Source organism: Petromyzon marinus, chromosome 38 (genome assembly GCF_048934315.1).
Source record: "Petromyzon marinus isolate PM22_M1 ecotype Great Lakes invasive population chromosome 38, UKy_Petmar_22M1.pri1.0, whole genome shotgun sequence".
NCBI lineage: Eukaryota > Metazoa > Chordata > Hyperoartia > Petromyzontiformes > Petromyzontidae > Petromyzon > Petromyzon marinus.
The window spans coordinates 7120879-7146662 of NC_133704.1; the positions used below are offsets into that span (position 1 = coordinate 7120879).

Consider the following 25784-nt stretch of genomic DNA (forward strand, 5'->3'; position numbering starts at 1 on the left):
AGTGCGTACGCATGGAGGGGTGATGGGCGTTAACAGAAACGCGTACGCTTGCGTATCGGGGGGGGGGGGGTCTACTGACAATGTACGGATAGGAAACGGGGGGGGGGGGGTGAAGCCTCGATGATAATTTATATCTACATTGGCCTTCAAATGAGTTAGATAGTCCGGCGGTGGACTATCTGTTTGCTTAAACACGTTAATATTATTAATCCTTGATCGTTTCTGCGTGGATTAAATATCGGCCGTTCTATAGGATTCGGTGGGGGGGGGGGGGGAGTGCGTCAATCGTACGTACGCAGGTGGTGGTGGGGGTGTGAAAAGTACGCGTGCCTCCAGGGAGGGGTCAAATTGTGACAGATTTTTGCGTACGGACCCAATGGTTGGCCCTCTAAGGGGACGTCCATAAATGACGTCACGCGATTTTGAACGATTTTTGACCCCCCACCCCCCTCGTCACACGGCGTCACAAGAAGTCAGACCCCCCCCTCAAATATGACGTCACAAAGCTCTACCCCCCTCCCCCCCCCCAAAATATGAAACATACTTCAAATCGCTTTAAACTATTGTCATTGTAGTGCGTATTTAATGTGGCGCTGCACTCTGATGTTGTAGGGAAAAACATTTATCAAAAAGTCTATTTAAGTAGAACGTGTTGTCTATATTTATTTAAAGTTAAGCATTTTGATGTGACGTCACATTTCTCAACCCTCCCCCCCTCGTCACACATCGTCACAAATGTCTGACCCCCCCCCCCCCCCCAGGTGCGTGACGTCATTTATGCGCAACTTTAAATAAATATAGACAACACGTTCTACTTAATTAAATAGACTTTTTAATAAATGTTTTCTCCTACAACATCAGAGTGCAGCGGCACATTTAATACGCACTACAATGACAATAGTTTACAGCGATTTGAAGCATTTTGGGGGGGGGGCAGAGCTTTGTGACGTCATATTTGAGGGGGGGTCTGACTTTTTGTGACGTCGTGTGACGAGGGGTGGGGGGGGGGGTCAAAAATCGTTCAAAATCGCGTGACGTCATTTATGGACGGCCCCTATCCACTGATGGATGTCGGCATGCCCGGGGCCACTCGAACGCCTCTCTGTTGAACTCTAAAAGACGGAACACACAGCCAGACGAATTAATGGTACAACACAATATCATCGCCATCATAATTGGTCAAGGTCAATCCACTGCTGGATGAAAGGCTCCCCGAGACAATCTAAGAGACCGCACGGCTCGCACTATTGACGGTACAACCAGCCATGATCTTTCAAGAAGAAAAAACTTCAGCAGTTTTTTTCTTGCTGTGGCTGTCCCACCTGATGACGATTGCTTGTGTTGCGATGGAAACGTCATCATCTATTATTTTTCTACCTACGTGACTTTACCGAAAGAACCAAAGACTATGGATCCCCGCAGTCACGTGAGCTTCAAATCAAGATTCAGCCATGCTCTATCTCCTGCTGGATGAAAGCCTTTCCAAGTCTACCCACGCCTCTCTGTTATTGAGCTCGAAGATTATCATTAAAGGACATGATCTCTCCACTGCTGGATGAAGGCCTCTCCAAGCCACTCTCTGCCTCTCAATGCACAGACCAACTTAAGCTGAGAGCTTGTCCGCGTTGAGCGGTTAGATCTTGTCTGTAACACGGTGTCACGATCATTCGTAACGTTACACGAGCCGTTTCATAAAGTTTCGTTTAAAGTTGTTGTGTCGCTGTGAGGAACTTAACCCATAGAAAACTGTTCGAATGATTTGGCGATGCTGTTGCTGCTGCGTGAATGGGTTCGTTTGTTCACAATCACAATTAACAACATAAACTGGACGCAATTCGTCATCACACTGTGGCCTGACAAATGAAAACAAATATAATAGGCGACGGTTCGGGCAATAGCCTTTCTTCAGAGCACAAAAAAATAATTGTCGAGCTCAAAAATGTTATGTGCTATGAATAAGGGCCATTGCCCGAAACGTCAACTATCATGTGTTTTCTGTTAAGGCCGTTGAAGTCTTATTGACGAATGCGTTGAGGTATTTTTTGCTCCTGCTCTAATAAACTGGCAGAATTGTTGTTACCCAACACCTTTGTGTTAATTAATTGGCATCATTACCGCGTGTTAAATTAACTTTCCTCCGCAGAACAAGCAAAAACAAACAAACCCCACGTTGGAAAACGTTACAGAAAGCACTTGCGTGGGCATGCTATTTATTCCACGGCCTGGTGTTCGTCTCTCGCGTCGCCTGCAACCCACCGCCGCAATGAGCCCCCCCCCCCCCCCATGGCTATTAAACATTCCTGACGAGTTTTCAACCCAACTTGTTGTCAATCAGTCGGTTTAGCCATTTGTTTTCCCTGCCGTGCCTGGCTGACCGCATCCGCTGCAGGCGATTGACATTTTGAGTTAATCAGTGACTGAAAACGGGTCACCCCCACCCCATAACACCCCCCTCACCTTACCTCCCCCCCCACTACACCCCCCATCACCCCCCACTACCCCAGCCCCCTCCACCACGCGAACGCTTCGGTTTACTCATTCACCTTTTCATTCTTTCATTGAAAAACGCGCGTTCCAACATCGAACCTGCGTAGCAAAGTCGTGCCAACAGCAGGAACGCCGGGCAAACAAAAAGAGAAGCCACGCCGTGCGGGTGCGCAGTCAGTTTGCGGTGGAAGCATGGAATTGCCTCCGTGCTAACCTGTTTTATTTCGAGTAAGCACACCTGTCTCTAGGGAAAGGTCAACACGTCACCCATGCTTCACCACGACAGTCGGTTGGGAGTGAAAATTAAGCGTATCGCTGTTGCCCTTCAGCTTAAAACAGGATACGTGGGAAAAGTTTAGTGGGAAGTGCCAAACGCAGCGGAAAGGTGAGCAAGAAGCCTCTGCGGCATGGACACCGTGCGGGAAGGAAATGCGGAATGCGCTGGAAAAAAAGCCACACCGATGCACGACATGAAACCAGCCAGTGCCTTATTACACTCACACAAACCACGCGCACACTAATACGCAGCATTAAGCAATTGCCTTACCAACACGCAACAAAAACAAATGCCTCGCTAACGTCACGTTTGACGAGAGAAGACTACGCGAGGCGTGAACATGTGAGCACTTTGTGTATTGTTGTAACCGGGGGTGGGGAAGGTGTGCAACACACCAACAGGCTGAGAACCAACTAGTCTAAGTCTTCATAGTGAGTTCACGGTCTCAGCTCGGTCACCAATTACCGCACGTACAAACAAGCCGTTGTATTAGTCTGCACTAAATTTGGCTAAATTCTATCTCTTAAGAGAAATGGAAAACACATCGGAGCGATTGCCATGCATGCGACGAACGTGACTCAGTTGCAGAACGTGGGTGGGAAAGTGCTGCCCACTGTCCACTACCGGTAAGATAAGGTCACTTTAAAAAAATCTAAGATGTAGTTCTGCGATATCCAATTCGGTGGGCCGTTGGTTTGTGAGTGATCTCCAATGGATTTAGGTTGGGCTCTTGTGACATGACATCGATAGCACATGGACCCATCATATACAACACATCCGCCATGATCTATTACTCACACAAACCACGTGCCACAGTTTGCTGTGCAACAAACCACCTCAAAATCATCAACCAAATCCAGCCGAACACGCGACAACGCCCAGGACAATTGGAGGCGCTTGCATTTTTCAAAGCAGGCTTTATTGTCACAACTAATGCACAACACAGCAAATCCTTTATGTATAAGTATGTCAAATACTGATAAATATTTATACAGAAATACAAATTATCAAATACAAAGTCTGTACAAGTGGAACATTACCTCGAAGTGTGTACGACGAGAAGCACACAGCCAGAGGCGAGACGCGCGCGCGAGGGCACACGCATGGCCGGTTCTGAGGCCACCGTGGCCCCAGGAACGGGGAAAAATAAAGCGAAGGTTCTTGCATCATCTACATAGATGCCCGAGTCGACAATCAGAAGCTTGGGTAGGGTGGATTTCAAGCTCCAGGACAGCAGTTCCCTCTTAACAACGACGCTTCCGACTTTTCTTTTGCCGCCGACGTGCCGATTATAATCGCTCGTGGACACGTGCGACTGCGTCCGGATCGGTAGGCGCGGAAAGCTGGGCCGGAGATGGAACTGGGGGAGCAGCAGGGAAGCGGGGAGAGGAGGGGGGGGGGGATGCATGAAAAATGATTGATGGGAGGCACGACAAATCTATCCCAGGAACATCGGTTAGCTCGATTTAGGGGGGGTCACGAGGGCAGCAGCATGCGTGTCAACATCACTGCTCCAACACCCAGGGTGAAACTGCTCCGTCCCATTAAAATGACCAGACACGCACGCTTGGGTCGGGGGTCAATGTTTGGAGACGGGTAAAGGTGCAGCCACGGAGCAGGATATTGGCGGAAGGGCCTCTGCTAACAGCTCTAAGAGAACTCCGCTGGGAGGGCACCGTTGGTCTAACTCTTCCACACCGGCCAGACGTTTGGGAAGAGGCGGGAGCACCCACACTTGATCTCAAGCACACGTGACCTTCCCATCGACTCAATGCAAATGTTTGGACGATGGTATACCGTCTCTCGGTGTAGTAAATCAATTTCAGTGCAATCCAATCCGGCAACTCATTACACACCAGGATACCATACGGGGGTAATTAACCTGTTCATCTGTTGCGTTTCCAATTTGAAGTAGGATAAATTACTCCGCTTACATATATCCAAATATACAGGCGACCCTGACGCCTGTATATTTGGAGTTCGCATGTTCTCCCTTTGGTCGCGTGGACATTTCTTCCGGGACCTCCGGTTTTTCCCTCCACATTTAGAATCAACACGCGTTTAAGAGTATTTGGCTGCTATAAATTTCCACATAAGCCACTTTGTTGAGCTATTATTTGTGGCCAGGTCGCTTCTGAAAAAGAGTAACATAATTCAGCGGGCATTGCCCGGTAAAATAAAAAAGTTTCGTTTTAGTCTTAAACTTCAAATCAAGATAGTCTTACGTGAGTTAAAAATATAATTTCCTCATCACAAAATAAAATAAGACGTTATCAGTGCCTTGTCAAAACCACTGCTGGTTGAAGGCCTCCCCCACGTCATGCCAGTCAAGGGGGTTTTCCAACATACTTCACCACTCTATATAAGTGTGTAGCGGCGGGGGTGGGACAGGACCAATTCAAATGACTCGGCACCAACGTTGGACCCGTCCGAGAATCTAACCGAGGCGGCCAGCTTCACAGTGCACCAGCAGCGGTGCGCCACCATTCCTCCCACCTCTCGTTTACCCCGTCCACCGAAACTCGAAAACAAGGGGACGTGTAAATATGGTACACGCATGCCCTCGTCTTGAGAGGGATAGCTTCACGCAGGTGCGACCAAATATTCATCCATTCAACCAATTCTCCCAAAACCCTTCTGCGCTCGAAATACGACAGCACTCATTTTATTCATCAAAACAATAAATCCAAATTGGGAACCCATCGGTTGTTTCGCCGCTCCGACACTCGAGCTGCGATTCGTCGTAGTGCACAAAGGGGAAGATTAGGTACCCAGCAACACTCGCTGAAGACCCTCGCTGCTCTTGGCTACAAAATGACTTTTACCCAGGATGAATGACAAAGCGATGGGCAGCACAGGCGGCCAAATGAAGAGAAACGGTTCAAATGAACAAAGGGAAAGACAAAAAAAGAACGCCAGAGGCTTCGGCGTCGTTACAAAGTGCTTAAGATCCGGTAGGATGCATTAAATGGGATAACCCTGAAAAAAAACAAGTGGAACAAGGCGGGAAAAAATGTAATGATAGCATAAAAAATATATTTACAGGGGTTTTTTTTTGTAATTTTAAATGTAAGGCAACGCACTCACGCTAATATGTAAAAACTATGTGCATGACCACTGAATACAAAAAAACAACATCAACAGGAACATTAGGAAATGCAACCCAAGGCTCAAATTAATACGATTCTCTTTCCTCAGGGGGTGTTTTACTCAACTAATTGTAGCCCGAGAATCTGCAAACGTGCAGTGGTGGCGGCCAAGTCGTTCTCAAACACTTCCCGCGACGCACGAGCTAAATTAACGCGTCCGCGCAGCGGCTACCGGCACGCGTCACGTAAATCGGAAATCACATCCTCCCGAACGTCCACGATAAAACCACAAACCGATTTTGGCTTCGAGACACCGCCACACACACACACACACACGGATTCCTAAACGAAGCTTTGACAAACTAGCCAAAAAAAACAACTGCTCCCTATTGTTCGGACAAAATTCCGCGTCCAGGGGGTCGCGACGCGATGTTGGTTGGTTGGTTGCGTGCCGATTTGAGGGCACGTCCGTCGTGTTTCGTATTCTGCCGAGGGGGTTTAATTTGTGCAAAACAAAAGAATGACCACTAACTTTTCTATCAAAGATAAAGTATAGAGGGGGGGGGGGGGGGGGTGCAAATAATAGTTTTAATAATTTAAAAAAACCCAAACATAACCCTAACCCCTAAAATAGAGAGGACAGGGGTGTTGGGTAACACACAGACGTAGGCACGCGCAGTGCGAGATGCCAGCTCCCTTTGCCACTAACGCGCGTGTGCACTAACGCCGTGCCATAACGTGGGGCAACGGGGAGGAGGGGGTTGGGGAGGTGCTCATCCAGCAGTGGATTGATCATGGCTGGAGACAGTTATACGTATTTAAACTGCATGTAGTTGCGAGAGCTAGGGCTGCCACCTCTGAGAATGCAAAAAAAACTTACCGGCCAGTATCATGGAAAGATGAATACCTCACAATACCGGAGGAGGAAGAACTACTGAACTTGTAAATTCATTGCCTTGAGTTGTGTAACATTATTATTATGCAACTAGCAACGACCAGGACTATTATTAATATCCTGGGAAGGACTGTCAGATTTCCCCGGATGGTGAACTAAAAAAAAATAAAGATAAAGAGATGGTCCTGGGAAAAGCAGGACAGGTGGCAACCCAAGCGATTAACGCGTTGGGAGGGGGCAGGAGAGGTCGATAAGAGACTCGAGATAGGGGCCTGGCCGACGTCACAAGATGCAAGCCAGTTCGAGAAAAGAAAAAAAACGACGACACGAAGGTTAACATAATCATCATAATAAATTTGTATTAAGTTACGAGCGGGGAATTGGTTGACTGGCAGGAGCCAATGTGGCCGCCGCTGTCAAAATAAAAAAAAATAAAAAAAGCAAAGCGCTTTTCATCCTGAACTAAATCGGTTTTTGCGCCAAATCAAGTTTAAATCGTGTTGGACTGGCGACAGATTTTTCTTTTGTCCCCGCGTGGTCAGTCGTAGATCTCACTTCAACGATTCAAGAACCACCCCCACCCCCCCCCCCGCCTTTGCAACGAACTACACCGGAGCGCTCATGAAAAATGTTTGAGAGACTCTTCTCTCAACACCTTTCTCGCTATGTTTACCTTACGCAGATTTTGAAAAGAAAAGTATAGCGAGTTTTTTTAGGATTTGTATCGCAAAGAGCTACGGTGCGTGAAAAGCCAGCAGTTGTACTTTGCATCACGCTCGCTCTCTCTGTGATGCGTATTGCTTGGCTAAAAGCAGGTGTTCGGCAAAGCGTGCCTTGGAGAAGGATATGCCAAAATTCCCAAAAAAAAATCCACGTTACAAATGCAAAGGGCAACCAAATTTCACTATCAATCAGGCACGATTATTTTCTTTTCAGCCTCCGAGGTCAGAGAAAAAAATAACTCGCGTCAAAAGACCAAAGTGTTCTTTCCTGTTTCTCTGCCGATAAAGTCAGACCACCCGCGGATTTTTAAGCCATCACAACCAGAAAGCCCATCAAAGCCTTCAACCCGACAACCTTGCAGTGACCTCTAACCCAGAGCCACAAATGCCACCGACACGGTCTAAAAACTGTACCGGTTTTCGCTACCAATCGTGTGTGTTTTTTGTGAGTTGTTGGACAGCTCTCCGATGCGTCGCCGGGTTGTTACCGCGCGCCGTTCCGCACGCCGTCCCACGTTTTGTGCTCGGGAGTTTCTTCGGCCCGCCGAGACATGGCAAGAGATATCGCGATGGCTTGGCTCTTTGTCCTGCGGTGGGTAGATCATGAAGATGAACAGGTTCCTGAAGATCCCAGCAAGTGGCGGCGAAACGTCGGACGTCGTGGCGAACAGCGGCACGCGTGGTACAAAACCCCAAAACGCGTCGTGGAGCGGCGCAGCACGACCACGAAAACCTACCACGGCCGTGTCATTTGTCGTCGTGTTACTTTAGTGCACGATAGCACCGCACGCTGTGATCGTAGCGCTCCCCACGGGCGTCACACACTGGGGGAGGGGGTGGTGGCGAGGGGGCTACCAAGGAGAAGACGGAACAACGTGGGAACACACGGGGGGGGGGGGGAGGCGGGTCGCATCGTAGCGCGTCATTGCGTCGCGTGCCAACGGCGCCGCCTGGAGCAAGGGGCCGCTCTCCCGCCAGCCAGTGCAGCCGTTCCCCCGCTCCGTCGTTGCGTGGCCTCGCGCCGCCACAACTCGCCATCTCGTCGAGCGGTCTTCGTGCGGCGTGACGCAAGCTCTTGCGCGAATTTGTTTCGGGGGAAAAGGTCCGTTTAGGGCGTAAGCGTTTTGAAAAAAAAATGAAAGAAAATAACGATCGGTTAATAAAACAAAAATAAATATCACGGAATTATAAAAATAAAAAAATTTCTGAAGAAACAAATCCCTGTCGTCTTCCTCCTCCTCCTCTCCTCCTCCTCCTCCTCTCCTCCTGCCCCCGCTCCATCATTTGTCCCGACCGCCGCGGCTCCACCGATGGCTGCGTCTCACTCTTCCCAGCCGTTGTCCTTGATCATGTGCGCCACCTCGATGATGTACTTGCCCTCCTTGTACTTCTGGCTGCTCTCAAACGCGTGCTCCTGTCAGAACAAGAGGGACGGGGGGGGGGGACGGGGGACGGGGGTTTGCAGGGCGTCATTTTTTGCGTTCGCGTTGAGCCCACAAGCGGCTTTAACGATCCGTACCGCGGAAGAAATTGTCAAACTTCGATTCGAGAAATAATTTTTGACGGTTTATTTACGCCGCAATAAACGTTAAGTGGCCTCCAATGGCTGGAGGGGATCACGTGCATCAATTACATAACAACATGTCTTACATTTAACTGCTCTCCGGTCAATCCACTGCTTTGAGAGGAGGGCCTCTTTATAGCCGTCACCATTACTCAGTATTGTGATACAAAAATCCATTCAGCGCCCATCAACCAACCCCGGCATTAGCCTACAAATCGATGCATCGCCCAATCCTTAATCGTTAGTACTCTTTGTTGCCTGCTACCCAGCGTTACAGGCCTTTGGGCCTGTACCTTCAGCCACTCCACAATTGGATGAAGGCCTTCCAATGCCCATAGTGATTATGGGAGTTATTTCGACCATACTTCACCACGCTGGTCAGTGCAGGTTGGTGAAGGGGGTGGGGGCCCGGACCGGTTCAAAAATTACTCGTCACTGTGGCTGGATATCGACCTCGGGTTGTCTGGTTCACAGCAGAGTCTGATAACCACTGTAACACTGCTCAACACAGACCAATCGCGAACATTACATTCTATCACGCACGACTCAAACACGTTATCGTAAGCTAAAAAAAAATTACGTTAATTTCCGAATTGTTGCATTCTTACACCCACATTTATTCACAGAAAAACGCAATAACGTAGTGGCTAGTCACTAATGGTGACCCATGTACATGTTGGCTGCCAGCAATCCCTTTTAATTATTTGCTATTTTTATGGAGTAGTTTTTTGTCTGTGTGACGTTTGGCTTGCCCTCCCCCCTCTTACGCATTTGTGTGTTTTCTCTGGGCATCCCAAATTCCGCCAACACTCATAAACGATGCGCTTCAAACATTCAATTGAGTCAGATCTCTCAAAGAAAGACTCCTTAATTTCAGCATCCCAGGCCTCTCAGCAAACCTCCGAGCAACCGCCTCTGTTGCCCTTTGCTGTCTGGAAACCACTCCTCCCTCCTCCTTCCCTCGGTGGATGCCTGCAGTGCCAACAACTCCATTAACCTTTTAAGTCCCGGCCCATGCCCCTTCCTCCGCTCACAATACAAATACAATGTGATTTGGAATTCACGTAGCGTCCAAATGCCACCGCGTCCCAAGGCTCAGTGCAGACACGGTGGACGCATTTATTTTAGACGGAGGCGGTCAGTCATAGGCAGAGATAAAATATAGGAAGTTCTTGAGATTGGACTTGAGCTTGGGGCCAGAGTGTCAAGAGCACTGATGGCTGGGGGAAAGGGGGTAGTTTCAGACTATGCCGTGGGAGGCAGAGCAAGAGAATGAGCAACCCCAAACTGGAGCCGAAGGTTGTCTGGGGACTTCAATAAGGAAGGCGGGCGAGCACTCACGTATTTCCAGCCCAGCGTGGTGTTGCAGTTCTCGCAGTAGATGTCGGCGACGGCGTGCAGGCCGGTGAGCAGAAGTCGCTCCTCCGCCGGACCGCAGCCCACGTTCACCCTGCACAACCGCACACACACACACATCACAGATCGCACGGATCACCCACGCGGCCCTTTACGCACGGTTGTTAGCGATGAGCTAAGCGCACGAAACACAATGACAGCCGCCCTTCGCCGCTAATAGATGGTGACCTCGGTACTGCGATTGTACCAGGCTAGGTGCACTTTGGGGCACGCGTGAAACATTGAAGGGCTCGCTGGCAGGAAGTCACGTGACAAGCAGACACAACAACAACTACGTGCATTAATAGTTGTCCAAGCGCAGTGGGAGGTTGCTAATTCTCTGTTGCTCGCCCCTATCGTCTGGATCTCTTCTCCCAGCCATCTGTGCTGTCGACTCCCTGCACCGGTTCAAGTCCAAGCTCAAGCCCTTTACTTTCTTCCCTTTGCCTATGGCTGTCTCGGATGCAATGAGAGAATCATGCCTATTGCATCTGAACAATGTGTGATCCCCAAATCACTCTTAAGGACCCACGTAACACAAGCATTCCTGGCACGTAAACGAGACGTCTGTTATGTCTGTGTCACGTGGACTAAAACCGCAACATCTATCATCGTTCGCAAAATCACCTTTAATTTAATAACAGCCGCACGCACCCCTTGCAAGATAAACAAGTGATACCAAACGGGCACTTCATTTAACTTTTAATTTTGTGGAAACACTGGAGCACTGAACTCTGACCCCCGGCGCTCTCGACTGTAGGAGGGGCTGGCGGTGTTTGTTTACAAAAGCTATAAGAGGCTCGGCACGGAGCCGTCAGTCACTCTCGCTTTGCCAAAACAAATCTGCCACACCGCTGGTCACGTGTCAGATCGACGGACGGCAATACACACGACATGAGCAGATTATGTCCGAATCTACACGGCTCACACCCACCTTCCTCTCTCCACAACGTCCTGTTCTACATTATAGGTTTGTTTTGTTTTCGGTTTACGTACAAATGTGTAATTTTCCCAAAATGATATCTCAAATCAGAGGCACGGCTTGAGGCAGAGAACTAGAACCCTCGCAGAACAGTGCCACCCCTTTGTGTCAGGACTGAGTTGGCCTGCGGAAGCAGATATCACAAAACTACCTCCGAGATCCCTTCTTCAAGGTGACATCTTATCCACCACCGGGGACAATGAGCAGATTTGTGTTTTGTATCAAACACGCGAAAGCAAATACACAAAACAAATCAGCAACATCGACAACACAGAATGCCTACACCACAAGACAAAGATCTCCCGTATAGCCTGAACAGACGTTTGGAGAAAGTGCTGTTAGCGAGTAGCACCGATGAAGGCCGGCAAAGCACAGGAGGTGGTGGGTGTCTCAAGTGGCAATGTTGACACATCGCACAAGGTACTCATTTGAGGCCAGTCGACAACACACATAGGGCGCGCGCAGGCACTCACACAGGATACCCCGGCACTTTGCACCAGTGCTCACAGGTTTAATGATTAAAGTTTTCGGCGGCTGAGCAGCTAGCTTACTCAAGAGCAAGAGTCAGAGTAAACGGAAGGAGGTCAGACAAACAGACTCTGACCAGACCAATGCAGGGGGTGGGGGGGGGCCCAAGGCATTATTGCGAAAGCCTAGCTCGTGCAACTTGCCCGGGGTTAATGTTTACAGCGGTGATAAAACCAACAAAAACCTCCACCAGAATTCAAGTTTATGGTCAAACGGGTGGGAGGGGAGAGGCTCGGGGAGCGGGTGGGCCAACCGGTTTTAAAACAAAACAAAAACATTGCTAAAGACGCTTTGTTTTGTTGGGAGGCACTGACATTGCGCTGTGGGGGGGGGGGGTTGGGCAATCACGTGGGCGATAACATCAATTTGACAGGTATCAACGCCAAGCGTGTAAAGCTTGGGCAAAAAGAACGGCGGGAGGTTGTGTACAGCATTACTTTTTTCTGCTTTGAACGGGGCTGCCGTGGTTTATACGGAGTGCTCTTGCCAACGGCATCTGGTAATTCAGTGGCATTTGTTTAACGAGCCCTCATTCTGCTGATGAGGCCCAGAAGATTGAAAACCGGTCTCGAGGTTTGCTTGCTTGAGGTAATGCTGCTTGATTATGTTTGTCTGGAAAGCCGGTAAGCTGATGGAAGTTAACTTTAGCTTATATGTGTGGACGGAGAATGGAGTTCTGATGAGATTTGTTTTTACCCATAATGCTGCCGGGCAGGGGTCAGAAACCAAAATTAACAAGAGCCATTTTTTAATATTCGGTAAAAAAGCAAATATTAAAAAAGCCGCAATACAATTTTAATACGAGACGGTGGGTCCTTAATAAATAAAACATCATGAAGCAGTCCTTAATGAGCCACATGCGAATCCGGAGTTGCAGGTTGCAGACCCCTGAATGGTTATCGCGAGATGAGTGTGGTTCGGGTGGAACACAATTAAACTTGCCGTGGCCTGTAAACATTAAATAGCTGTTGTCTGTACACACTGAAGAGTTCTGTCCATATGTGCATTGTGATCATTGTGATTACCGTCTACAACCAAAGCACTGGAAATGCACCCGACTTCACTGGGCCTTATACTACCATCAGGATTTGGCCAGGTTAGTACTTGGATGGGTCCACCGCTACTAGGGCTTGCCAGGCGAATGTAGATGTGGAGGCGGCACGGTGTGGCCAGGAGATGGCAGTGCCGAGTGTCACCCAGTCTTATTTACACGTGGTGTTGGGTTTTCTCCAGGTTCTCCCGTTTCCTCCAACAAGTCAAACTCTCAACTAATGGCATTCATGGAAAAAAATCATCCCAATTGCAGCAGGACCTTCGTGAAAAGTGCAGTGTCTTAATCAATTGATTGCCTTTACTCTGGCAGGTGACAACCTAATGAGACAACGAGCCTCTTTTGCATGGGAGACCTGGGCCAGACAAACACAGGGGAGAGGATGGAGAGGGCTCCAATCCGGAGTCCCATGGGGAACGTTAACGCAAGTTCATCCCCGTGTCCTCGCAAAGCTTTTTTCCAATCCATGCGACCTTCCACAACAATCGTTTTGCCTTGGGACTATTTTTGTCTCCGCCCAAAAAAACTGTCAAGGTGATCCATCTATGGGTGACACCGGAGTGGCCTCAAGTAATCCACCCACTCACTCAATCACTCAGCCACCCAGCCAGCCAGCCAACCACCGACCCCAGCCACACACCTAGCCGGCCACCCACCGTGCCACCCGCCTATTCAGCTATCCATTGACCCAGCCACCCACCTAGCCACCCGACCTCCCAAGTACCCCACCAAACCCCCCTCAATCAACCAGCCAGCCATGCCCTGGCTGCCACCTCTCCCACGCCGTGTCCCAAAATGTAAAAGCGATGAGTTGAAGGAAGGGGTCACTTACACAGCATTGAAGAGGTAGGCTCGTCCCTGGCTTCCTTGGAAAGACTGTAAACGAGAAGATGGTAAGAGGCAGCGTTAGAACCCAGGTCTTGGGTTCATGTAACTCTGTCGTCGGTGCATGCACAGACTACAGATGCGATATGACAAACACACACAGGCATCCACACGGTGTTTTACTATTATAATGCCGGTCAGAAGGATTCTCTTCATCCTGCTATACAAATTGTACACTTAGATGTTGTATGCTGGTTGAGCAGATATTCTCAGGTCACTCGTAGAGTGGAGTATGTGGCACATAACTGCAAGAGCCACAGCAAAAGGTATACTTGATGTGGGTGTGCCAGGTGCAGAAATATTTTTTTCGGGTCACTGGTAGACTGGGATTAGGCAGCATGAGACTAAAAACCATGTCCATAGGGGGAGCTAACACTGGATGTGTCTGACCTGGACAAACCCGGCTGAAACTAAGCCCTGTTAACGTCGATTAGCAGTCAGCCACTCTTCTGGGACGAAAGACTTGAAGGCCACGCAATTCATGCAACGACGTGAATGCCATGGTGGCGAGATGTAAACTACCTCGCCTGGTAAACAGGAGGTCGTGGGTTCGATCCCGACCCTGATGCCCGCTGTACATTTGGAGTTTGCGTGTTCTCCCCGTGGCCGTGTGAATTTTCCTCCGGGTCCTTTAGAATCAACATGCGTTTAAGCGTATTTGGCTGCTATAAATTTCCACGTGATAAGCCACTGCAATAAGCTATCATTTGTGGCCAGGTGGCTTCTTAAAAAAGGGCTATATAGCTCAGTGGGCCTTACCTGGCAAACTAAAATCAGTAATACAAATGTTTTTCCCTATTTGCCCAGAGAAGGCCCTCACCGAGTCGCGATATTTTTTTTGTTTGGTTTTGCAAGGAGGTCTTATTTTGGGGATGTTTGAGTAATAGCTTAATAACGGAATAAATAAACAGGAAAAGGGGGGGTCGCCTTCCCCGCCAAAACATTTTTGGTTCAGTTCGTCGGCCTCTGGGACCCGTCTGGGCCCATGTTTTCCAGAATTTGTTAAAAGCACGGGAAAATGTAAATAAATAAAAAAACGTGGGACCCAGTCCAGCTTTTGACCTCCCAAGTCTCATCATCAGGGTGTTACTTTGGAAGATTTTTGACCGCAATGCGGTCATTGTTTCGGGAAGTGGTGAGGGGTGGAGGGGGTTGGAGCTGTGACGCGTGCCGCACTCTGAACCCAGCGACCAGAGTTCGATTCCCGGCCATTGGCTAAATGTGAGTGGCGAGTGATATCTACCCGAACTCCTCTTGGGCCCTCATCAACTTGCGCTGACCAGCATGGGGAAGCATAGCCAACCGCCCTCCACGCCCCCCCACCCCGCCTACCATGACCCTGAACGGTTCCGGAAAGAAGAGGCCTTCATCCACCAGTGAAATGTTCATTGGGCATGGCTGATGGTAATACAGTAATTCAATTTGTGCAGGAGGAAATTGGAATGCCCAGAGAATATTCCATGCATAGAAGGGAACAATACCCAACACGATAAAACACTTAACAGTCTAGGCAGGCGACGCACACGAAACACTGGTTGTTATGCAAACTCATCATGGGTTGTTTCAGTAATCAAATAAAGCAACACCAAACCATGCAATTAACATACATTTTAAAAGCAAGGACACGAGCTGTTGTTTACGTCCAGAGGTTAATTGAACCAGTTCTGTCGACCGAACCGTCCGTACGCCTATGCGCGTGTCTGTGCGCATGTTTATCTGTGTCGTGTGCGTGCCTGTATGTATATGTGGGTTTGCGTGCGTGTGCTCTGCATGTGTATTTGTGCTCGTGCGTATACATATATATGGAATAGGTGCTCGCCAACAGCGCATGCCCCCGACAGTCTGTTCAGGGTATACGGGCGGTGTTTTTTCTTTGAAAGGTACACGCTTGCTATACACACACCAGTGTGCATGTGTACCCAAGTGTATTTAAGGTGTAAGTATATGCACGCGAGCATACTTAAGTGTTCAAAGTGTGGGGCCACACCATAAGCGCATACAAGTTCCACTTTCCACTTGACCGTCCCACGTGGCCATTTGACAGGGCGCGAGCAGGCGAGGCACGGTTTACACTTACAAAGTCAATTACACGTGTTCATAATATTACATTGATGTCAGTATCTCAAAACGCAATAAAACTATTCAATGCTCTTTTTGGTATGTTGATTTTTGGACACCCTGGGTGTATATATGCGTGTACGTTCTATTAACGCAACGCCGTGGACCGCACGGCTCTTTATAGGGACCCTCACTTGGCCTGATGACGAGGAGATGGCCAGTGCATCGGGACTCCACGGGGAAACTCAAGAGTCCCGTCGGAAGCCTCACACACACACACACACGGGGCTCAAGATCGGCCCAGGGCTATCCCCTGACATAGCCCACGCTTGCCCATTGCCTTCTTTCAATACAAAGACAAATCTCCTCCACGTAGCCTACACACATGACAGCAAGTGCAGATAGCAAGCATGGACAAAGACGAGACATCCTCCGTATAGCCTTTAACAGACTTTCCAGACAAGGGCTGTGTTAGCGAGAACCTATTAAGATGGGCACGGCACACGAGAGGGCAGGTGACCACCACCATCCCAGGCCGCCTTTGTCTCCCGAGTGGTCGATGCTTCCACACTGCACCAGGTACAAATTTGCGGGCGAGTCGACCGGTGACCGGTTCAGCAGGAATCAAACTCAGGTGGTTGGGTTCGTAGTGCAGCGCGCTAACCGCTACACTGCTGCTCCCCACACCAAACAAAAGACAAAGACACGCATCTATTTTGCAAGCTCGACTGTATATGCCATTCAACAAAACACAACGAAAAAATTCACGTAAACACACACCGACACCCTCAATCCCAACCTCACATGCCGTTCATACTTTGTACGTCACCACACACGCACGAACTTACAGTAATCTGCTCACTTACAAAGACAAAGATCCCTCGTATAGCCTTGACAGACTGTTGGGGCAAGTGCTGTTAGCGAGCAAATATGGCACACGAGGGGGTGGGTGGAACAGCACCACGCCTGGCCGCCTTTGTCTTCCTCGTGGCGATGTTTACGCACCACACCGAGGTATTCATTCGAGGCCGAGTCGACCTAGGGGAGGAAGGCCCAGGACCGGTTCAGAAAATCGTCACGTGGTGTTGGCCGTGAGCGGGAATCGAACCCGGGTCGCCGGGTTCGTAACGAAGCGTAGCGCTAACCGCTACACCACTGCTTCCCACTGCACTCACAACACATGGCACTCACCAAACATGGCACTACCCCCCCCCCCCTCCACAACCACTTCTCAACGACACACACGTACACATACAGACAAACTGGAGTCGGGTTGCTATTTATAGACCCCCCCCCTCTTTATAATTACATTAGAATTATGTCAGGCTGCCGTTTACGTGTTTACGTATTAATTTGCGTGCGTGTTTACACAGCTTGTATACATCGCTGCTCATTTGCAAGGGAGTTGCCGTGAGTTTCAGGGTAATTTCTTTATTTTTAACGGCGAGATTCAATTGGCCACTTCTTAAGTATCCACAACATCAGCAACAGTGGCACGTGGAGGCATCATGTGCCGAGCGAGTTGCGGGCCCGCACATGCCCCCGCATGTCCGAACGACCACACCCAACCACCGTCATAACACACTCCTACACAACACCCACCAACCAACCACACCCCCATCATACACCACCACCACCACTTCACTCCATCCACCCACTACATCCACCAACCACATCGCTCCCCACCCCCCCCAACGCCCGCATCAGCCCAGACCAATTTCCTACACCACCCCACACTAAGATCCTATAATACTCCACAATATCTCACACCCCACGACAATATCCTACACCACCGTGCACCATCTCACACCATCCCACACCCCAATTCACCATTTCAAAATCTCCTCCAACATCCCACACCATCGCACACCCCAAGTCACACCAATCTCGTCCACCATCCCACACCATTTCACACCCCACACCACCGCACACCGCATCGTACCACCTCGCATCACGCACCACCGCTAGACCACACCGCCCCAGCAATCGCGACCGCGTGTCAGTGCTATCCGGGTAACGGACTCGGTACAGAGCCTCCCCCTCCTCCTCCCCAGCTCATCTCGATTTTCAAAACATTGGCCAAAATAACCGCGGCGGTGGCGGCGCCGGCGTTAAAGCTAGAAAGAGCCCGCAGACTCACCGCCCACGCAGCCATTCGCTCGAAAAATATATTTACCGGCCTTCATAGTCCCCAGAGGAGGAGACGGTCACCGGATGGAAGTACACGGGAGAATGAAAGTGTGAGCAATCCGTAAAATTAACTTTTTTTTTTTCCCCGTGACACCGCGTCCGCAGCAGGGGTGCACACTGGCAAACAATAAGACTGCCCTAAAGCAAGAGGGGGGTAGAACAAAGTGGTGACATTTTGGATAAAGGCCCTTTTTTTTTGCTATGAAGGGCCATTGTCCGAAACGTCGCTTGTTTATTGAAGAACGAGTCGGTGCAAATAGGGTTAAGGAGCTTGTACGTTCTCGTCCCCCCCGTTCTGCATGCGCTTCATTCGGGTTCTGCCGTTTCCTCCCATAGACAACAATGCACTCGGTATTGGCCAAACGTCCCAATAATGCTGAAACATTACCAATAAATTACTCTATTTGGATGGCAACACCCACATCGCCCCCTACCGCAAAACAAAACTTGGCAGGAGCCTCCTGAAAAAAAGGTATTGAGACTCAGCGAATCTTTCCTGGGTCAACAAGTGAAAACAAAAATACAAGTTGTGTGTGCCAGTTCAAGTCATTGTCTTTGTGTGCGAAGTGGTGGTGCAGTGTTGTGGGCACCGCACTGCAAACCCGCCGACGTCGGTTCGATTCCCAGCCGGGGCTAATGACACCATTTGTGAGTGGCGAGTGGTATTTGAACTGGTTCTGGGCCTCCCCTAGGTAGACTAAGCCATATATAAGTACCCGTCGTGGAGTGTAAACATCGGCACTCGGGGAGTCAAAAGACGGACGGACAGGCACGGTGCTGGCTACAGCACCTCCTTCGTACGCTGTTCTGACCTTAATAGGTGCTCGTTAATAGCACTTGCCCCAGCAGTCCACACAGGGCGTCTTTGTCTTCCTGTGGTTGAGCTGTGCAACCGAAGCCTCTGGTCGTGAATGGTCGCCCTTTGATCACCACATTAGCACCTGAGGCTGTGCTTTGTTGAAAGAGTTTACACTTTGAGTAACTGGTAGTAAAATTCAATAATTCAGCAAATAACAGGAGTACTGTTAACACGGGAAACACGCGCGCACACACACCCACCCACCCACACAGGCTCCCATTTAGTTTTATAGGCCACAGGGGCAAGTACAGTCGTCAGCGAGAGCCTTCTTAGAAGGAACGTAACGATGCAATGGCTTCGGGAGGCCTTCATCCAGCAGTGGATCGATCACAGCTGATCATTATTATGACCGATGCCTTTGATTAATTATTAATTAAGTTCCCCCCCCCCCCGCTCGTAATGCACCAATAGCATAGCAGGTGTCAGAATGCTGTAAATGGCTTTCCATTGGCTTAGCCTCGTGTGTACTGGGATCACACGTCCCTCCAACCACTAAAGGCCGCTAGATTTCACCACATGTTAAAAAAAAAACACGCACACAAGAAGAATCCGTGATTGCATCGAATCGTGCCACCGAATCAGCGTCTGACTACTTTGGTCCTCTGGTTTTTCCATCGACATTTATAATCAACATGCATTTAAGTATTTGGCTGCTATAAATGTCTACGTGATAAGTCACTCCACTGAGCTATGATTTCTGGCCAGATTTCTTCTGAAAAAGAGTTGTATAGTTCGGTGGGCCTTATTTGGTAAAATACATGTTTTAGTTCGTTTAGTATACATTAACGTACGAACTGGTGAGTGGTGCGGTTCAGGTGAGTTGATGACCGGTGGTTAAGTGGCGAGTGTTAGGTTATAGGTGAATTGAGGTCAGGTGTCGGCTAAATGTCACTTCACCCCATCTGTAGGATGTGCTGTCCACAAGCACGTACACTATAAAACTAAGGGGTGAATCTCAGCTGGGTCTGTCTGAACCAGAAACCAAACAAATATGTCCACCACTGGCACACCACATCCAGTATACTTTTTCGCTGTGACGACTTAGTCATGTGCCGCCGCGACCTATCTACTCCAGTCCACCAGTGACCTGGAAAAAAATTCAGTGAGAAATGAATCTCTGTGTAAATGTATAGACTCGCGTGGAGACAATTATTAATTTATCTGTGGCTGATTTACTAACTCGGCATTTGGGTTGCGACACTGGCTCGCAATGGCCTCGTGTCACGAACGATGGCATCAGAGGTCTTTATTTTTTAATATTTTTGGCCAAGGTGATGCAAGTGTCCTGATGTAATTGTAATTAATAAAGTGCATGTTAGCAACATTTCGAAATGCATACGGTAAGTCAACAAGAAGTTACTTTATCGCAATAAATTACATGTATAATGATGATGTCACAAACACACATCATATCGCGATAAACGTTGCCGTTAATGCACATTTCAAGAGTTGGGCTCAGATACCAAATACGGAGCTCTCAAAACAGCTTGCGCTCCCAAGTGTTTTCCCGACTCAATGCCCGACGTTTCGCGCCACATTGCTGGGAGCTTCTCCGGGAACGTTCCGACGTTGCGCTCCACGTGAATCGGGAGCTTCGGTTCCTGAATAGTCTCCCAGCAGGGTTGGCTTCGGTTCGTGAAGAAGCTCCCCGCAGGACGTGGAGCAAAACGTCGGACGTCGTGCCGAAATACAACAATACGCGGTACAACCAAAAAATAACAACAAAACGTCGTAGAGCCATAAGGCACGACTGCCAAAATATATGGGAGGAGCTCATTCGTGTGCTACCAAGACCACGAACCACATATCATCTCAGTGCCGATTATCCTGTGTCCACAACAGCGCATCCAATATCCCCAAAACAAAAAAACCGGAGCACGCTCGGGTCAACAGCGCTCAGTCAAACCCCACCCGCACGGCCACAACAACAACCTCCACAATTCCCCATACAACCAACGCCAGCTCCAATCCGTTCACCAGCCAATTCCCCAACCAACCCACCCAGCCACCCATCTGTCAACCGTGGCGTGCCTGAAATCCAAACCCCCCCCCCCCCGTTTCCCGCTGCCTTATCTGCGATGTAAACAAGCTGCATGCTGTGGGGGTGTTTTCAGGAAAATCTCTTGGAAATGGGCAGCTACCGCCCTTCTCTCCGTGTCTCTGAACTCTCACATGCTGGTTGCTCACAACACACACACACACACAGACACACGCGGATGTGTGCGTGTCTGTGTTTGTGTGCGTTTCTTCAACTTTTGAACTCTCGAAAGTAACGTGGCCACTCGAGATTAGAGATTCCTCTTCCCGTGTGCAAGTTCTGGCTGTGGAGCATGTCATCATTCTGATCATCATCATCATCAGCAAGGGTCAATCCGCTGCCGGAGGAAGGCCTCCCCCAGCCACCAGTACCGCCACCCTCTCACGATCCTGCGATGTAATAATGGTCCATCAAGCACCTGCACACGCACCGATATCACCGGGGGCCATCTCGTCGGCGGTAGCTGCGGTAAGGAACTTGGTTTTGTTCGCCTGTATGTACCACATGACAGAACAAAGTCCTCTTATCCACGGCGCTATTCTCCGTGACTATAATGAACCGCAGCCATGATTGATTGGAAAAATGACATTATCCGCAAATGGATTCTTATTCATCCTATTGCAAGCGTTTATCAGTGGTTAACCACTCGGAATTGAGGAGCTATTTTCGCAGATAGGCACAGATAATAGGATCCTCCAATAGAAGAAATGGATTAGGTTAGTCTCTGGGATGGAGCGGTGGCAAAGTGGTTCGCACACTGTGCTCCGAATCCAATGACCCGAGTTCATTGATTCTCAGCCACGGCAAACATCAGTGGCAAGCGATATCCGAACCGGTTCTGGGTGCATCCCCCCCCCACGTCACCCACCTACCACTGACCAGCCTGGTGAAGTATGAAGGCGTGGCCTTCATCCAGCAGTGGATTGACAAAAGGGAGCATGATAAGTGTCGAGGCTGATGATGAGGCCGAGTTGACCACGGTCGATATGTGAACTCGTAACAATCGTGATCAAAACGCCTGCTTTCACACCGACTTCAAACATCGAACCTCGTCTCAAGGTTTTCCAGCAACGACTGTTTAACGAAGCTAAACACTGGGCCGGTTTCAACTCCTCTCGAGAGTCATCAGCAGCGTGTGGCCCATTGCGAGTGCCACCGCGCTGCCAGGTGCTACAAGCGCCTTCATCCAGCGGTGAAATAGAAACAGGGGGTGCGCACTATTTATTTATGTAGCTATTACGGTGCGATTACGATGCGTCTCAGCGCACTTGCGTATTCGTTTTCAATTGTTTTCCCCGATAAGAGTAATCGCTAATGCGGGCAAGTCGCTTGACATTTCTGGTTTAATAATAACTCGTCGACCTCATTCCTCACGAAGAGGACGGTGGGAGTGATGTTTACCCACACATCACGGAGGCGGAGATGTTTTCATCACATCACGCGTGACCCACATATCATCCGTAAAACAAAAACACAGAACAAAAGGGCTATCTTCTTGTTCGTGTGCGTGCACACGGGTGTATTCGTGTGTGCATGTGGGGAGCGGTAGTCCCATGCCCGCTCATGGCCAACACCAGTGACCATTGCCTGAACGGGTCATGTGGGCCTTCCCCAGGTCGACTCGGCATCAAATAAGTACCTGGTGCAGTGTGTGACCATCGCCACGAGGAAGACAAAGACGGCAGAGCAAGGTGCTGGCTGGCTACACACCTCCTCGTGCACCATGCCGGCCTTCATAGGTGCTCGCTAACAGCACTTGCTCCAAAAGTCTATTAAGGCTATACGGGGGATCTTTGTTGTACCCTACTTAGTTACTCTGCTCAAAGTGTTGTTGTTCAGCTATCCGGGTTGTACCGTGTGCCGTCCCGGCATGATGTTCGACGTTTCGCCCTACGTGCTTGGAAGCTTCTTGAGGAACCGAATTGTTGTTGTTGCAGTTCTTGTGAAAATGTTTAAATGGTGCCTGCATGTGTATCCAGTGAGCTGTCTGTGAACTGCATGGGCTCAATAACGGTGTTTGTACGGAAACTGAAAATTTATTAATTTTAATTTTTTAAGTGCCAGTAAAATATCGCACACCGCAAACCCACGCAAGGACCTGCGAATCCACAGGTTTTAGGTCACGAGGTGAAACAAGATGAGGACATGCGGTACACAACCAGTATACACAGCAACACACAGTACACACACACAAAAGTACACACGCCACATATGCACTACACACAATATAAGTAACTCCTTTGGACCTTTCGGGAAAGTCACGTAGGTAGAAAAATTTAACAAAATAAAAATAACATATCACGACGTTTCGATCGCAAAACAAGCGGTCGTCCTCAGGCGGGAAAAAATAATCCAGCAGTGGAACTGCCAGTGAAGATGTCTAAAGACATCAATTTTACCCGCTTAATGCGGAGTCTCTCCACTTCTCTGGTTTTAAGAAAAGTATCCTCCCCATAGAGGTTAGTCAGTTTAACACGTAGGCTTTCGCGACCAATATTATTCATAATAAAAAGGCGTTCCTCAAAAAGGTGCAGAGATTCGAAGGTAATACCAAACGCAGTACAATACCCCCCCTCTCCGATCTCTGTATCTGATTGGGTTAAATGATGACGTCACCCTGCTGCTGCTCTATTTAAGACCGACAGCAAGTGGAGGGCTTCACCATTCTGGCAAATTGCCCGATGATGCTGGATGCAATTACCAGCGAAACGTCGTACTCAAAAATGGTAAATGTTGTGGATTCACTCTTCAACACACCAGGTGGGCTAAAGTAGTGCACTATTTGTCTTTTGTCAACGTGACACATTTTTAATTGATTGGCCGTGTCGGGTGGTGGAGGGTTGCGACACATTTGTAAATAACGCGATCTAACCCAAAAACCTTTATTATGAATACCTGTATCTAACGGCAATTAATTATTTAATGAATTGGCCCATTTATGATCCAGCTCAAGTTTACAGCTACGGCACGCGCTGTGGCATAAGGGAATGTGAGGAGAGGGCATCTGGCACTGAGCACGGCGCCCCAAGCACAATGGCATGTTGTTAATAGTGGTGTGTGCCAGCACGAGTGCTATTATCGATCCAAAAGTGTCACAAACCACATGGATTTGTCTGTAGGAACATGCGGGCGCGCGCGTATGTTTTTGAACACTTATGTGTACACTTGTGTGTGCATGCATGTGTCTGTGCGTGCGTGCGTGCATGCATTTTTGTGCAGGATGGGGTCTGGGGGGGGGTGTATAATGGGTTAGCGAGCTGCGCTACGAACCTGGCGACCAGCGTTTGATTTCCGCTCACGACCAATAACAGCAGTGAATATTTGAACCCGTCCTGGGCCTCCTCTAGATCGACTCAGTGTTAAATGGGTACCTTGTGCAGCATGTAAACATCAGAACTGGGGAGACAAAGGTGGCCGGGAATAGTGTTTATTGGCCACTCTCACCTTCGTGTGCCATTCCGGCCTTCATTAGGTACTCGTAAACAGCACTTGCGCCAACAGCCTGCTAAAGGCTACATTGGGAGACCTTCGTCTTTTGTGCCTCTATGCCATGTGTATATGCACATGTGCTAGTGTAGCGTGTCCGTACCTACGCATGCGAGCGCACGTGTCTCTCGTGGGGGGGGCATGCATTTTATGCATTATGTATATGTGTGCGTGTCTACGTGCATTTATACAATTATGCGTGTGCACAGGCGGGCATGCACAAGCGCACGCATCCGTGCGTGCGGTTAGCGTATCAGCACAGGCTTGACGGAACAGTGACCGACTCCGCGATGAAAGAAAACAAATATGTGCCCAGGAATGAACCCGTCTGGGCTTCCAATTGCTCAGTGGACCGGGGAAGGAAAGCGAGAGCTGAGAGCTGGCCGCATTTTCGCTGCCTATTTCTTGGAAAAGCCAAATTAAAAAAAACGCCACTCGCACACACGGCCACAGACCAAGGCTTCACCTGGCACCAAACCCATTGAAATCTGGCCCAGCTGATTGTGCTCCACGACCACTTGTTTTTGTTGTAATTGTTGTGCTTGTTTGGGCACACACATCACCATAGTGGCTGTCCATTGGGAGGGGGGGGGGGCTGGGGAGAGATTGGTCCCCTGCCATATGAATGTGGAATTTACACGAGTGAGTGGTCCCCCTTTGAGTACGGACGGGGGTCACGTTGAGTCGACCGGCAATGACGTACGTACAGTCGAACTCTTAAACCGTGAGTGGTGTGGGGAATAAACTTTGCGTATCCTGTTATCCGCGAATTCACTCCACTTATCAATGACATGTGGTGCAGACAACAGGAATAGGGGCACGGAAAATAGGAGTTTTTGCAGACCCTACAGTTCCCACAAACAACATAGCTGGTTAATATGGTGGCAGATAATAGGGATTGTACTGTGCAACTGTGCAGTGAAACTCCCTTTATCCGGAATTGATGTGCAGGGCTGAACTGTTGGCGGATCCTAATATTCGAACATATTTTTTTAAACTACTCCTATTACTTGTGAAATAGGATTCATTTTCCACGCGAATCCTTCGATCTGTTAAAATGTAAACAGGAATAGGATTACGTTCACACCAGTTTTCATTTTATTTGGTATAGCCCTGTGAGCAATTCGGCTCTTTAATCGGGTGCAACCGCAACAAACAAAAAACATGAACAAGAAAACATCTTAAAGTGACTATGTGACTGTGCAAACAGAAAATCCAGGAAAAAAACAGCAAAATATTCCTGAAAAAAGCACCGTACACCAACGCTGTGTGCAAACA

The 25784-nt window shown here is 49.0% G+C and overlaps 1 protein-coding gene across 2 annotated transcripts in view; it reads right to left on the reverse strand.

The window, feature by feature from the left end:
* Positions 1–3661: 3661 nt before the first annotated feature.
* The window catches only part of LOC116950186 (protein yippee-like 1), a 50855-nt gene continuing 28732 nt past the window's right edge, over positions 3662–25784 (reverse strand). For both annotated transcript variants that reach the window (XM_032967751.2, XM_032967752.2), the window contains exons 3-5: positions 13823–13866; positions 10376–10484; positions 3662–8884 (exon numbers count right to left, since the gene is read on the reverse strand). In XM_032967751.2, the coding sequence (XP_032823642.1) occupies positions 8792–8884; positions 10376–10484; positions 13823–13866 (246 nt within the window). In that variant the 3' untranslated portion in view covers positions 3662–8791. The remainder of the gene's footprint in view (positions 8885–10375; positions 10485–13822; positions 13867–25784) is intronic.